At 39.5% G+C, this 12,745-nt stretch overlaps 1 protein-coding gene across 9 annotated transcripts in view; it reads right to left on the bottom strand.

Moving 5' to 3' along the window:
- Positions 1–12,310, bottom strand: part of LOC107499425 (integrator complex subunit 6-like) — a 62,325-nt gene extending 50,015 nt beyond the window's left edge. For 4 of the 9 annotated variants that reach the window (XM_016123559.2, XM_016123558.2, XM_016123561.2 and 1 more), the window contains exon 1: positions 11,620–12,309. In XM_016123559.2, the coding sequence (XP_015979045.2) occupies positions 11,620–11,943 (324 nt within the window). In that variant the 5' untranslated portion in view covers positions 11,944–12,309. Of the gene's footprint in view, positions 1–11,619 lie in introns of all 9 variants that reach the window. The other 5 variants (XM_016123560.2, XM_016123562.2, XM_016123557.2 and 2 more) reach the window with 3 other exon arrangements.
- Positions 12,311–12,745: the final 435 nt, after the last annotated feature.

The following is a 12,745-nucleotide window of genomic DNA, read 5'->3' as shown; positions in this document are numbered from 1 at the left end:
TTTAAAAGAATATGAAAGGACAGGATCAATGCTATATAATGCCTAGTTTTCAATACTGGGTGATGAAAAGATGGGGAATATGGAAAAGGTGATAAGCTTTAGAGCCATAAGGATGTCTTGACATGCTATCTATGAGCTGATGTCAGGACGGATAGTCAGGGAAAGATGTTTTATAGTCAGCTAGAGATGCCTGGATGAGAAGCTGAAGATGGACAGGCATCAGTGTAAGAGGACTATTTGAAACCATGAATGAGGTAGGAGTATTCGTGAAGGGAAAGAATTTTAAAGACAGGGAAAAATTATCACAGAGAGGAGTGGAGAAACAGAATAGAGGAGGTAATGAGTTTCTGGAAGGAATGAGTATTAACGGTTTCAAATATAGTCAAGGGAAAAGAAAATAAACATTAGTAAATTGGCCCAAGTAGCTATATAGTAAATCCTAAGACCTTAATAAATCATATTTTTCTTACTAGTACTATCCCTTACTTGTACACACGTAAATGTTTCAAGTCTCTTGTTCAATAGCATTCAAGTTGAGTTTGGCTTTTGGTACTATTGAGTATTACTAAACTACTCAATCTACAGGGCAGGGTACAACTAATCAGGTGAATATGGTTTAAAATATAGAACTCTATTTTTTCTACAAATACCTGGCACATCAACACAAAAGTCTTATATCTAACTTCTTCTGGTTAAGCCCCTAGTGGCTGATTTGGTGGAATCTCCATTCCATCTCTGAAATCCATCCCTTACCAACCTAAGCAAGAAGAAAAAAAAAAGCTATCTGGTTATGGCAGTGGTATGGCTCAAGAAGAATGGGAGATCTGGATGAAATAAAGACTGCACTGTTAAGGGAGGCTGATACATAAAACTCTGCAAAGGTGGTATGGTACATTCAGGCCTTTTTAGAAAACCACTTCTGCCTCCCCTGCAGGTCATGGATTAGGAGAAACTAAATGATTACTGTGGAGTTCATTGAAAGTCTTTTCCTTATAAGAAAAACATTTATCAGGAGACTGATAAAGTGAAGATGGCAAATCAGTTTGTGGAGACTACTAGATAGCCAAAGACTACCCTGTTGCTCTTTCAAGCCTACTACTAAACTTATAGGGCCCACTCAGCTTAGATCCCCAGTGCTCAAACTCTACCCCCAACATAAAAATACCATTTCAAGTTCCATCAGTTTAGAGTCCCAGCAACTCCACACCTGTCCCTGAGTAAGGACATAACTGTGGGACATCAAAGGTCAAAGTATTTCACAAACAAATGCACCATGATATTCACCTAGAAATAGAGAAATAATAAAAATGGTAACACTGGAGGTAATAATTTTCATTCACTGAGTGCCTGCTATAATACCAAGCACTGTTATATCAAAAGCAACGATAAACAACAGCACGACAGTTCTAAAAACCATGGCTCCAGGGCATATGTCATAATGAGAAAATACCAGTGAGAAGTTATTAAAAGTAATGTTCTACTATGATTGATAGGAAAAACGAAGTGGCTCATTACTTAAGGCTCTGGAACAGAGAAAGACCTGGGTTACTATTCAGCTGTGTTGCTTAACTTCTCTGGTTCCTGGTTTCCTTATCTGTTAAATGGGGATAATAATAAGACTTAGGCTGGTTGGAAAGATAAATGAAATAAGCACTTTATATTCATTGCCCTGTGCATAAGCATTACTCAATAATATCAGCTGCTATCATTAGAAAGCTATTATATTATTGTTCATTACTACAAAGAAGTAGATATAAATCATATCTGTAAAATCCAAATAACACCTTTACTATAAGATGGGTTTTAGGAGGATCCAAAACTAGAGCTATAAAATGGTTCCAATTCCTATATATGCTATTTAGTAGCACATTTCTACTTTCACTTAGCCTCAGAATTTAACATTGGTATTATTCCTTAAATGGAAGCCATTACAGTAACAGAAAATAACACAGTCACTTCTGTAATCCTCATTAGGAGAACGGAGCTTAGAGAAAGTAATAATCATGAGAGCCCTCCTGTCCTGTGGACCTGGACCTCTCCCTTCTTTTAATGCTACTGATGAGTTCCCATGATATAAGACAAGTGCTCTGCTATGGAATATCAAGAAAGCATTTAATAAGAGCAGTGATACAAACTCCCCTTTGTTTCCTAGGTTTTACATTATGCCAAGCTTGAGAATTTATCCTTTATCCTTGTCTTGATGAATACTCTTCCTGGGAATTCTTGAGCCAAGTAGCTTTGTAAATCTAATAAGGGATATATTACATATTTCTATTAACACTAAAAGCATGGACCATTTAGTCAGTAACTATTACAAACAGAATTCTGAATTACTGTAGTTATATTAGGAGTTCATATATATCTTCTATTATACTTAGCCCAGGAAAAATCTTCTAACCCAACCAGTTGGATCACCAATTACATCCAAAAGTCTAAGCAACCAAACTGCCTTTTAATACAAACAAGAATGAGATGCTTTCATATTTTGCTCTAGGACCAAGGGTTATCAACCCATCAACTCTGAACTGTGTTACAACCTTTCATGCATAAATGAGTCCATTATGGTGATGTTCATTTTAAATAGAACTTCAAGAAAAAGGATCCTCCTTTAGAGGCAATTTCTAGGATATGACCCTCATAAATATCTGAAGGAAGGATACAGGCCAACATTGCTGTCAAAGAGAAATATAATGCAGGCCACACATGTTATTTTATATTTTCAAGTAGCCACATTAAAAAAAGGTAAAATTAATAATATATTTTATTTAGCTCAATATATAAAAATATTGTTTAGACTCGTGATCGATATAAAAAATTGTTAATGAGACATTTTATAAATGTTTGTACCAAGTCTTCAAACTTTAGTGTTTAATTTACACTTACAGCACATCTTGATTCAGACTAGCTGCCTTTCAAGTGCTCAATAATCACATGTGGCTAGTGGATGCTGTACTAATCAGAAGAAATACAGCAAATCTGAAATATGAATGACTGGTATATTTAAAGAGCCATGCCTACCCTCATTTCCACCTCACCCCTTCTGACTCTTGGATGGAGCCCTTATAACATCCCTACCGCTCACTGGGACCACTAGCCCACCCTAGCTGTGAGCAAGAAGGGGGGAAGGATGTGGTTTTAACAAATCACCTTAAAAACAAATTTACTTCCCAGCAGAAACAATCACAAACGCAATGGTTCTAAGGATGAGTGACATTAAGGGTTAAAAGACTTTCCTGGGGAGGAAGGTCTGGAAACCTAATCATTGTTTAGAAAATTGTACTCAGGAGAGAATGTGTTCCAAGGTTCCAACAGGCACCCAAAGGGACTGCCTGGATCTCTTACTTAAACTCTCAGTGAAAGGGAACTAGAGGCCATGTTTACTAAGAGTTTTTCATTAAAGGACTTAAATCACTGGATTCCCTTCTTCATCCCTGTTCCCTATTCCCCATACAGAGGGTCCTTCAATCCTGCCCTTCCCTGGAAAGTACATTTCTCCCTGGTGTGTAGAATAGATGCCATGTTTGGCCACCCTGAAATAAAGCGCTCTGTCTCCTGAGCAGTTCTAATTATCTTTCTGAAGCAAAGGCAAATGGAAAAGGACAATATTTGTTCTTTCCTTATGTGTGACCCGCCCTTCTGTCATCCCTTCCACCCCAATCTCAAACTCAAGGCCAAAAGCTCTCAAGCGGCTAGCACTAATGCAAAACTAGGCAATTTCAACTACATCTTTTGGGTCTCCCCCACCTTTCACTCTTCCCTCTCCCCAGCCCACCTCAACATATGCTTCTATGTAATAATAACCAAACAAGCACACAGACAACAAGACTTGACCTATTTCTCTTCAAATCCACATCATAGCTCTTTATCCCGGGAGAGATGTATAAACTCTAGCTTGTAGGTTTCAAAGCCCTTTTGTGATCCAATCTCAACTAGTTACAATCTGGACTGGATAAGCTGACTCTTCCCTATGTCCTGCCCATACGCCCTTCAATCTGTTGGTTAAGAGTCCACTGTTCTTGACACCTCTCACTTTAATCCACATTCTCAAGTCACCTTTCTCCAATGACTATACTCAAGTCCCTTGAAATGTAGAACCAGTCTACTATTCTGATCTCCCCTTGGGATGATCTTTCTTGGTGTCACCACATATAACGAAGATTGGTCCAGAGAGGGTACTCATTGAATACATGGTAAATGAATGTGTAAAGCGCTGTAGTAGCAATCCACTGTCAGACTTATTTTCCAGAAACAGCATTTTTATCAAATCACTACATTGGTCATAAAAGTAAGACCAACAGTTACCAGCAGGGGAGAAAGGGACTGCACAAATAAGCAAGAGGCAGTTTCTGGCTTGAGGGAAATGTTCTGTATCTTGGCCTGTGGTAGTGGTTACATGAATGTATCAAGATGTAAAAATGCATTGAGTCATTAAGATTTATGTATTTTACTGTACATAAGTTATACTTCAATAAACAAAAGAAAGGGGATACATATACATTGATCTTGTAAAAACAGGATTCTACCATATTATAAACCTGAATCTAAATGAAAATGCTAGCTGTAATAAACATTAAACATATCAAATTGTTAATGATTTCAACCCCTGGAGAAGAGTAGTGGAAATGGGAGGGGGGAGGAGACTGGGTAGTTTCACACTTACATATTGCTTGAAATACTTTTTTCCATTTATCAAATGTCTACTAAAATCTAAGCATTCCCTTGTGTACGTGGGGTACAAATATACAGAAGTTCAAATGTGTGCTCTTAAAGAGCTCACATTAAGGAGGCCAACATGAACACTGATAATCACCATATAGCATACTAAGTGCTATAGTTCAGATCTGACAAAGTGTTAAGGGATCACAGTCGGAGTTGTTACACTGTTTGGAGTAGACGTAGGCCAGAGGAGGAGGATGACTTCTGAGAATGTAAAGAGAGGAGCTGAGGCACATCAGGCCAACTGATGTGTCCTGGGAAGAGGGAACAATATCTACAAGAAGCAAGCTGCAAGCAACAATACAGGAGCAAGAAACAGAGTGTTTGGAGAAGACGGCTTCATTCCTTCTCACTGTGGTTGAAGCCTGAAATCCAGAAAAGAAGAGAATGGAGAGACAGTATTGGAAAGGTAAGACAGAAGATGATGAAGGCCATGGGGGCCAGGCTAAGGAGTTGGATTTTATTCTGAAATGTAATGGAGAGCCACTGAAGGATTTTTTTTTTGTAGGGGAATGACTTTCTATTTTGTTTTATTGTATTTTAAGAATGATCAATCTAGTGGCAATAAGGGGCAAAAATCAGTGAAGAGCAAGATCTGAAGTAGGGAGACCAACTGATTGGTTGTTGCAACAATGGTCCAAGTGAGGAATGATGTAGGTTGAAGCAAGGGAGGAAAAAGAATGAATGGATACAAGAGAAGTTTAGGGCAGCGGGGGCCTTTTTGGCACCAGGGACCAGTGTTCCCATGAGACTCTAATGTCTGATGATCTGAGGTGGAGCTCAGGCAATGATGTCAGCACTGGGAAGTGTCTGCAAATACAGATGAAGCTTCGCTTGCTCGCCTGCTGCTCACCTCCTGCTGTGCAGCCCTGTTCCTAACTGGCCGTGAACTGGTACCAGGTTGGGGACCCCTGGTTAGGGTACAGAACAGACAGGACTCCATAATTTTGCCAGCGCTCCCCAATCACCTTGCAGTGGGTACCTATTCTGAAGATAGTAATTACTCTCTTGTCCAAAGATCTAGTCTTCTAACAATAAATCTCCCCTTTTCTTTCTTTTTTATAATAAAACCAGGAATATTTTATTCACTGCAAAACAAAACAACAAACAAAAGCACAGAGAGAGTGGTATATACATGAGGGATGAAGGGTTATTTGTATTAAGCTTTCACTAAAGTTCCTCCACATTCTACTCCTATATAAAGGAAAAGAGCTACTAGTCAGAGTACCTCATTCCTAAAATTCTTTCTAGTAAACTATATTTAATTCATAGGTTAGATAAATGTCTGTAAGCATTTACTTACTTATTTAGGTATAACTGACATATATTAGTTTCAAGTGTACAACACATAGATTTGATATTTCTACGTATTGCAAAATGATCATCACAATAAGTCTAATTAACATTTGTCACTGTACGTACTTGCAACAAAATTTTTATGAGACCTTTTTTACTCTCTTAGAAACTTTCAAATATGCAATACAGCATTATTAACTATAGTCACCATGTTGTACATTATATCCCCGTGACATTTATTTTATAACTGGAAGTTTATACCTTTTGACTCCTTCATTAATTTTGTCCACCCCCAACCCTCACCTCTAGCAATCACCAACCTGTTCTCTGTACCTATGAGTATTATTTTTAGATTCCACATTTAAGTGCGATCATATTTTCTTTCTTCATCTGACTTATTTCACTTAGCATAGTGTCCTCAAGGTCCATTCACGTTGTCACAAATAGCAAGATTTTCTTTTTTTATGGCCAAATAATATTCCATTGTGTGTGTGTGCATGTGTGTGTGTGTGTGTGTGTGTGTGTGTGTGTGTGTGTGGCTATACACACATTTTCTTTATTGACTCATCCGTCAATGGACACTTAGCTTCTTTCCATATCTTGGCTTTTGTAAATAATGCAGTGAACATAAGGGTACATGTCTCTTTCAAGTTAACGTCTTCGTTTTCTTCAGATAAATACCTAGAAGTGGAATTGCTGGGTTGTATGGTAGTTCTACTTTTAATTTTCTGAGGAACCTCCATACTGTTTTCCATAGTGCTGAACAATTTACATTTCCACCAACGGTGCACAAGGGTTCCCTTTTCTCTACTTCCTTGCCAACACTTATCTCTTGTCTTTTTGATGACAGTCATTCTAACAAGTATGTGGTGATATCTCATTGTGGTTTTGATTTGCACCTCTCTGATGATTAATGATGTTGAGCATCTTTTCATGTACTTGTTGGGCATCTCTATGCTTCTTTGGAAAAATTTCTATTCAGATTCTCTGCTCATTTTTTGATCAGATTTTTTCGTTATTGAGTTGTATGAGTTCTTTATATATTTTGGATATTAATACCTTATCAGATAAATGATTTGTAAATATTTTCTCCCATTAGGGAGGTTGCCTTTTTATTTTGTTGATATTTTCTCTCCCCTTTTATTACCTCAAAATAACTATCATCACATATTTCAAGTGGCCAATGGGAAAGATGAAAAGGGTCCAATATCAGGGGAGAAACAATTCATAATAAAAGTTGATGTACCACCTTGTGGCCTTTTTGAGTTTTAAATGCACCTTCTATTGTCTCACGTTGCTCTCACAGGTCACGTTGCAACTGTTTCACCTAAAAGCTCTTACTTATCTTCAGACCTAAAAGGCTTCCCTAAAAATTGCTTCTTTTCCCAATAAATAAGGCTTATAACATATACTCATGGGCATATGAAAAATTTTTCCCTTAGTTAAAATACTAATAAATGTTTGGAACAGATCATTAAAAAAGCATAAGTTTACTTCTTAAATCTGTAATCCAAAAAATGTTTTTTACTGATACACATTGACAAAGGTATGCAGATACCAGTAAGCAAAATTAAGCTACGGAGCTACGGGATGTGAAAACACAACACTCAAGGGAAAATTTCACTTTTTCAAATGTTCTGTGTTCTCAAATTACAGACTCAGGATGTTTTGTTGAAACAACTCTTCATATATATATATATATATATATATATATATATATATATAAATAAAATTAATAATAAAAAAAACCTGTCCACTATTTATACATGTATTTTGGCTATTTATAGAAAAGTGACTCGGTTTTATATTTAAAAGTATTTCCTTCAATAAAAAATCATTTTAAGAAAGCTTAAAACCTCAAACTATTTTGAATCTTTTTATGATTATATACCCCAGTCTCCTGGCTCATTTTCTTCTTGATGCCTTCAATTTTCTCAGTTACTAGTTGTGACGAGCTTGCCTCTACTATTCACTGAATAAAAGGAAATTATGATTCGTAGCTAAACAAAACAAGACAGCAGAATCACAGACTAAACTATTAAGAACTATACAAAAAAAACACCTTTAAAAACCATGTATTAGTCTTATAAGAATGCACTTGGAATTTTAAAATATTAGTGTTTCATCCTAGCTGTGTACACTAAAGATACCATTGTATAAATGTAATGTTAACACTTATGACATGATGTATAAAACTTGTCTGCAAAGCAACACTTGAAACAAATGTAGCACAAAATGCTTGCATTTCATATGCTTTTTATATGGTCCCCAAATCAAACTTAATTCCATGCATGCAAAGCTGAGTGCTAGTAACAGGTATGACTAATTTTAAAAGAACACATAGCCATGTCCTAAGGAGTGTGCAGTAAGTTACTAAGTCTTAGGTGAAATACTATATTCACATACTCAACAGTATACATTAGTGAAAAGTTTCGTCACAGTACCTTTTCACAACAAGATTTATTGTCAGAGCTTGTAAGTGGATATACTGGGAATATTTCCATGCCTATTATGGGAAAAAAACCTCCCAATCAAATACACAACTTAAGACTATTATAACACCAATAGAACAGAATCTTCTAGTAGGAAAAAAAGAGATTGTTTTGTAGTATTTAAAGTTGGATATAACGAAGACCTGAGAAATAAGCAGTTATTTTAAGAAGAGATGAACAATGGCCCTCCAACCACAGCAGAATTGAAAAATACACTTCCCATTACTCTGCAGAAAAATAAGCTACAAATCAAACTCTATCTAACATCACTTTGCTGAAAGGACCTCAGACTGCTAATGAAGAGTGAAATTTTAAGTAGGAACTAAGATGTCTGCTGACAATCAAAGAAAGACCTATTTGATAATCAGTGTGACAAAAAAAACAGACATTTATGGCTCTCAGCTATTAGCAAGTGAAAGACTCAACTAAATTTAAAGAAAAATTCACCAGCTGTTCTAAAATTTCAGACCTTCCAAAATGGCTAGATCCTAACAGCAAAAGAACAAATAGTTACCACATGCTGAGAACAGGGTTGGGAGTAGGCAGGAGGGAGTGGCTGAAAGAGACTCAGAAAAAGAAAGTGCTACCAAACTATGGCATATCATTAGTAATTCAGGTACAGATAGCAATACAAAAACATCATTAAGATTATTAACCATTTCCCAGCACATGTAGTCATCATATAAGATTAAAATAAAAAACCTGAATAACCTGGAAAAGCATAAGACTAAATAAGAAGACAACTAATGATTAGTAGTTAAAGAAATTACAGAAAGTATCTTTTCATACCTGACCTACACAAGGAATAAGTATCAAACTCAACTTGGAAGACTGTTTTTTACTTTAGGGGAAAAAATGTAGTATATAAGATGACAGGATAAAAAGTGCTAACAGATTATATTTTCACTAAATACAAAATCTAACTTTCCCCCTCTTTTCATATAACTATCTCAAACCTCTAAAATACTATGGATAAGTGACACAGCTACTAAAAATTTTAAGTGTGGGGACTATGTGGCAGGGTGTAATAATTCATGAGACACTATAGGTGTAACAAGCAGAATACAAAGCAATATGGACACTGTGATGACGATGCTAGGTAAAAAGATGTAACGATGGTTGTTAAAAGGACAATGAGACTTTCTTTTTCCTTTCCAAAGATTCTGTAAATATTGCCATGGAAGTTTTATAAATCAAAACCATTTTTTTTACTTATTCTTATTGTAGTTTATCAAATGGGGAAACTATGATAAATTAACCAGTTATCTTTCTTTTGTTCTTTTTTTAAACTAATATTTTAATAATTATTTTTCTGTAGTCTGTATGAGTTTGTTTGTTCAAAACCCATTTTTAAATTATGAGTCACGGCATTCAGAAAAAATGCTAAATAAGTGATTCCTTTAAAAAAAGTCACAGTGCTTTAGAGTTTATCTTTTTCTTACTACTTCAGTTAAGGAGTACTTCAAATGGCCACATTACAAATGGTGGGTTCTTATCTGTATTAGTACTCAAAGGGTGTAGACCTTCAGACTTAGGATGTACAAACATCTGTCTTTCTAGGTGGAAGAAATAGTCACACCCTTTTGGGAAACTGACATTTTAAAAAAGATTACAGCACTTTGAAAGATGTCTTCTCGCTCTATTTTTCTAGATAACCAAAAACCGAAAACAAAATATCAAAACCAGATGTTTTAGGGGGAACCTACTAATCAACCTGTTCACCAAACCTACAAGCTACAGAATTAAAACCTCCTTTTTTTCCCCCTTTGGTTTTCTTTCTGAAGGAACACTCTCTTTAGCCAACTATTCGGTTTGGCAGGTTCCATTCTTTCAAATACCTCACTTGGCTGAAATTACAACATATCCAGCCGGCGCCTCCCCAGCACTATTAAGATAATTCCGAGAAACAGAAGGCATCTAGTGAAAGATCTCAAGGATTATGGTTATATTTTGTAAGGTTCAATATGCAAGCAGGATTCTTATGCAGGTTGATTTAATATTCTAAGTTCTATTTTATCGAGTCACTGCAGACAAAGCGGTTCTTTATCTCCTCGTCATTAGTAACATATATTAACTACCACACGGAGGTGAAGTCCTCCCTACTTTTCTCTTGTAGGTCAGAATCCTGTGGATCAAATCATCCAATTTGATTACTGTAATTGCGCGCAGTCGAGTCCTCCACTTCCTTCCTTTCTTTGCCTTGTATAAATCCCTACATGTCTAAAACAATCCTAATTTATGATGTAAACAGGTAGGCCAAGTCCCAAAAAGCTCTACCCCTTATGGGTTCCAACTGGGACATCTCCCCGCCCTACCCCATCGCAGCTTCGGTATGTCTCCAATGAAACACTAACAGTAGCTAAGGTAACCGAGAGCTGGGTTTAGTCGGACCAATTCCGGAGAAGAAACGAAGTTTCTCCAGTCTGGGGGTTGGGAGACTTTCTCAGCCCACAGATTTCCCTTTGGGAGGGGGTGGGTTAAAGACTGCAAAAGTGCAAAAGCAGTAGTCTAATCTTTGAAGGCCGGTGGCTGGTGCTGCCACGCTCTCAGCAGGAAGGGGAGGGGAGCGAGAGGAAGAGGGGGGAAGGAGAAGCAGCATGGAGCGGGAGGGGGAGGAAGGAGGGGCCAGAGGAGAAGCTGGGGCTCCAGCGAAGCCCGCGTCGGGCCCAGAGCACCTAGGGCGGAGTCGCCGGCTCGCCCTGCCCCTCCGCCAGTCGCAACCACGCGGGGTGTGCCCCAAAGGGGCGGGTCTCAGTCCTCTTCCCCTCCCCTCCCCTCCCTCCCTCCTTTCCATCTCAGCAGCGCCCTCAGTCTCCCTCTCTGGCTTATACAAAAGCAAAATGTCCGCCATCTTCTTAAGTTGTTGCGGTCGCCACCGCCACCAGCCCGGCTTCCGTGCGGTTTCTTCCCGGGGCTGCCCCACCCCCGACCCTGGGCGCCGCAGAGACTCGGAAGCCGCGGACCGCACCGCTCTGCCCGCCCCCTGTGCCCCTCCTCGCCCTTCATGCCCCACCAGGCGACACAGGACCTCTCTAACGGGGGCAAATAGGGGAAGCCACCCCAGCAGACTGGCTCCCACTTCCCTCCCTCCCCACCTCCTTGATGGCCCCTTTACCTTGATGCAGTATGGGTGTTCGTCATAGGTGACCAGCATGTACCTGTCTCCGCGGCTGGCCGGGTCCCGGGCGCGCAGCTGCGGGACGAGGGATGATGGAGGGGGCCGCGAAGGGAAGAAGGGAGGAGGGGGCGACACAAACGTTACAGAAACACCTAAATCCACCCCCATCCCTTGGGAGTTCTCGCCATCTCTTCTCTCCCCTGTCTTTACCTTCAAGAATAATTCCACAGCGCCTTTGGCAATATCCAAATAGGAGGTGCCCAGGTCAGTGCGCTGGTTCATAGAGGCGGATGTGTCTATGAGGAACAGCAAGATGGGCATCTTCCCCCGAACCCCTGGGTCTGCTCCCCACTCTCCTAGCTCTCTTGCCCTCAATGCCGCGTATTGCCACCCGAACCCCCAACTCTCGCAGAGCCAAGGTGCAGGGAGCCAGAGTAGAGGGGAAGGTGGGACAGGACGGATGGAACTGCTCCTGGTCTCCCCTCTCTGCAGCCCCACCTCTTGTCCCTCCAAGGGAACTTGAAAGTGTGAGCGTGTGTAGCCCTTGGGCCCTCCCCCTTCCTCTCTTCTGCCACCACTACTGCCGCCGCCCCTGCCACAGAAACTACTGCCCAAGCATCCGTCCACGCTCTCTAAAGCGCTAGCCCCAGACTGATTGCTGTCTCTCTGTTCACCGACACACAACTTCTGTCCGTTCACCTACCGCCGGCACCATGTGACCAGAACCCACGCCATTGGCTGCCAATTATGTGATATTTGCATATTAATTAGATCATAGGGCAAGGGGAGGGATTCGGCCGAACCCTGGGAGTTGAAGTTTGAACCCAGGCAGGGTAAGGGAAAGTGTTAAAGACCCTCCTTTAAAAGACTTGGAAGGTATTAGGATACTTAGGGTGATTGACTGGATTTTTTTTCTGTTGCTCTTCGAAAGGAAGAGTGAATTTGAGCAACAGTTGTACAGAAGTACAGAAGCAGATGCTTGGACAGGCTGCACAGAAAATGCTTTTCTAACTGCAATCCATCAATCCTGCCAGTGGTTAAGACCAAAACATTTCAGAAGCAGCAAACTTCTTTCCTGGCAAGACCTACTCGCATTCCTTTAGATTTCTCCCCACTCTTGATC

The sequence above is a fragment of the Rousettus aegyptiacus genome, unplaced genomic scaffold (assembly GCF_014176215.1).
Source record: "Rousettus aegyptiacus isolate mRouAeg1 unplaced genomic scaffold, mRouAeg1.p scaffold_m13_p_9, whole genome shotgun sequence".
Classification (NCBI taxonomy): Eukaryota; Metazoa; Chordata; class Mammalia; order Chiroptera; family Pteropodidae; genus Rousettus; species Rousettus aegyptiacus.
Note: the sequence above shows the minus strand (reverse complement) of the source record. Positions and strands in the feature narration are given on the sequence as shown.